Source organism: Myotis davidii, unplaced genomic scaffold (assembly GCF_000327345.1).
Source record: "Myotis davidii unplaced genomic scaffold, ASM32734v1 scaffold247, whole genome shotgun sequence".
In the NCBI taxonomy this organism is placed as follows: Eukaryota; Metazoa; Chordata; class Mammalia; order Chiroptera; family Vespertilionidae; genus Myotis; species Myotis davidii.
In genome coordinates this window covers 535,113-537,899 of record NW_006299593.1, presented here as the reverse complement: position 1 = coordinate 537,899, position 2,787 = coordinate 535,113, and the positions used below count along the sequence as shown (strand labels likewise).

Here is a 2,787-nt window from a genome sequence, read left to right as displayed (position 1 = left end):
GCAAGGCTCTTTTCCCACCAGGGAGCAGCAAGAGTCTCGTATGGGAGAGGGTATTACCTGAGGGGAAAGGGAGAGAGGTGGGGAAGGGTAGAAGAACCTGACCTTAGACCTGCAGGTGCTGCCTGGCCAATGACCTAACAGCTGACCTATTTTTACCACTTGCAGGGGAGAGCCTGGGCCAGTGGTAGGCATTTTTAAAGGGCTAGTGGCCTGAGCAAGGCTGGTTTAAGTGAGGGGAGAGTTCCTTGGGTCTCTTCTAGTTCTTGAATCTGTGTTTGGCTTGGGGATGCCTAATAGCTTCACTGTTCCCCTTTCTGACAACCAGCCCCTTTTCTCCTCTTGATCCACTTTGAGTGAAATACGATGGGTCGAGCAGATGAACAGAACTAAGGGACTTTTCTCTGTCTCGGCCTCTTGAGTTGCAGCAGGCCCTATGGATTTGGGCCCATATGCGCTTCCCCAGGCCGGGTCCCACCCTTGGCCCATCAGCAGCTCCGCATTTCTGCCTGGCTCCCAACAGGGTGCCTTGGGAATGTGGAGATGTTGGGGAGGAGAGTGGACTTAAGGAAGGGGAGGCGAAGGGAGAGGGAAGAAAGAAGGGCCATGGATTGGAGAGGGTATCGGAGTTCTCAAGGGAGTAAGGGCTGCCCGGGCAGCAGCTCACGGCGCCCCTTCTCTCTGTCTGTACCCGCGTGTGTTGCCTCGGCGGCGCGGGCAGCGAGCGATGTGCCCCAGGACGGGCTGCTTCTGCACGGCCCCTTCGCGCGCAAGCCCAAGAGGATCCGCACGGCCTTCTCGCCCTCGCAGCTGCTGCGCCTGGAGCGCGCCTTCGAGAAGAACCACTACGTGGTGGGCGCCGAGCGGAAGCAGCTGGCCGGCAGCCTCAGCCTCTCGGAGACGCAGGTAATAATCGCCCCAAATGGGCGGCCCGCGCTCACCTGGGAGCCCCCATAGAGGTGGGAGCGGGCGGGTACAGGCGTGGCCTGAGTCCTCCCCTGGCCTTCCCTGGAGCCCTCTCCTGCCCAGTTCAGGAGGCCACCCGGCGGCGCTCCCGCGAAGCCCGTCTTTAGAGCGCCCGGAAGGGTTTTAATCCAGCCCTAAGGACTCACTAGAAGTGGGGTCAGGCCTCAGACCAAGGCCGCTCCGCTCCCAAGCCCGCAGGAGGAGCCGGGTTACCCGTCACTCCCGGGCGCACCAGTGGACACGGAGCCATCGCAGCGCTGTGATCACTGCCCCCTTCTCCCGCTGCTCTTCCCGGCGCTCACGCTCCGGGGGATGCCCAGGCCTTCCCGCACTGGCTTTGCTGCCGGTCACAGGCAGACCTGGCAGAGGCCTCGACTGCCCACTAGCGCATGCGGTGTGGGGAGAAAGCCCACTGTCCTTAGGGCAGACACAGCAGAGACAGGGGCTAAGCTAGGGAGCCGCCAGCCCTGCTTGGCCCTGTCTCCTCGCAGGCACGCTGGCAGGGAACCGTGGAAATGGCTTTGCAAATGCGAGGGCATCTGAGAATGTGGAAAGGAGATTCTGGGTGTTCGGGTCCTGGTTTCAGTCGCCTGAAGGGCTGTTGAGCTGGGGAGAGACTATACTTCGGTGTTGGTGGGGTTGAACGGGGTGAAATTACAATCATATTTTTGTTATCCATATTTTTGTTATGGATAATTTTTTTTTAATTTGAAAGAAGTAGATGAGAGTTATAGGGAAGCAAATTTGATTTACTGTAAGAAAAGACTTGGCCATTATGAATGCTGCCTGGAAGCACAGCCTAAGCTTTCCCTCTGCCCAAGTAGTCCTGCTAGAGGGGCGGGTGCTGCCCTGGGGAGGATTTCAGTGTCCGCCCTTGTCAATGCCTAGATTTGCAAATGAGAGAGGTCTGCAAGCTGGCTAGCTTTTCATCCTTCACTCCGCTTTCCTGTACTACTGGCTCCCTACCCTCCACTACCCTCCACCACCCTCCACCTTAGTCCATGACTAGGAGAAGGCGCAGGGCTGGGCTGGGGTGTAGCGGGGCAGCTTAGGGTCTCCTGGGGAAGCAATGAGGGGCTTAGCGGGAGAGTCCAAACTCTAACTGCCTCTGACCTCCAGACCTCTCAAGCTTGTCCTCATGTCGCATTTTGGTACCTACTAAGGTCCTATCTGTCTGATGCTCCAAGGCCCCTGTCTCCGCTAAAAGAGATATGATTTGCTAGCTGAGCTGTTCTAACCATAGAAATAAAGTGTACAAAACGGAGTTAATTCTAAAAACGTTTTTTAAAAAAGATATGTGTTTAAAAACCCACTTAAAAAAATAATACCCCCTTTTCCCTTCTGGCAAACAGCATTGTAAATTTGTCTAAAACAAGGTGCCAATTTATGAATGGTGTTTACAGTTAACTTCATTTAAAAAGTACTAGTTATTAAATTTTAATTGCAGAAGTATTTATAATTCCACCGCCCACAGACGAACACTTGTTGAAATAATGTCATTGTTTTAAACTTTCAATTTTTTAGCTTGGTGAGAGCACTTTTAATTAATTTTCTTACACTGAATCTAGCTGCCTGTCGGTATTTGCTCCTAACAATGCCAGGTAGTAAACATGATTGTTTCTTTCATTTTTACGGTAAGGTAGTTCACACATATTTAAAACAAACATTTTAAACAGTGTCACTATCAACACTCACGCCTAATCTTGTTCCGTCTATATAGGTGAGCTGGTTTTAGCATACAGAACACAAACTAGCAATAGAACCACAGGAGGTTTGAGCCTGAGAAACCTCTTTGCAGAGGCTGTTTCCAGGTGACAGAGATGG

General features: G+C 53.0%; 1 protein-coding gene across 1 annotated transcript in view; it reads left to right on the top strand.

Annotated features, from left to right (window-relative positions):
* The first annotated feature begins 147 nt into the window (after positions 1 to 147).
* The window catches only part of EMX1 (empty spiracles homeobox 1), a 9,794-nt gene continuing 7,154 nt past the window's right edge, over positions 148 to 2,787 (top strand). Inside the window, exon 1 of the mRNA XM_006775276.2 lies at positions 148 to 903. Within this exon, the coding sequence (XP_006775339.1) occupies positions 541 to 903 (363 nt within the window). The 5' untranslated portion in view covers positions 148 to 540. The remainder of the gene's footprint in view (positions 904 to 2,787) is intronic.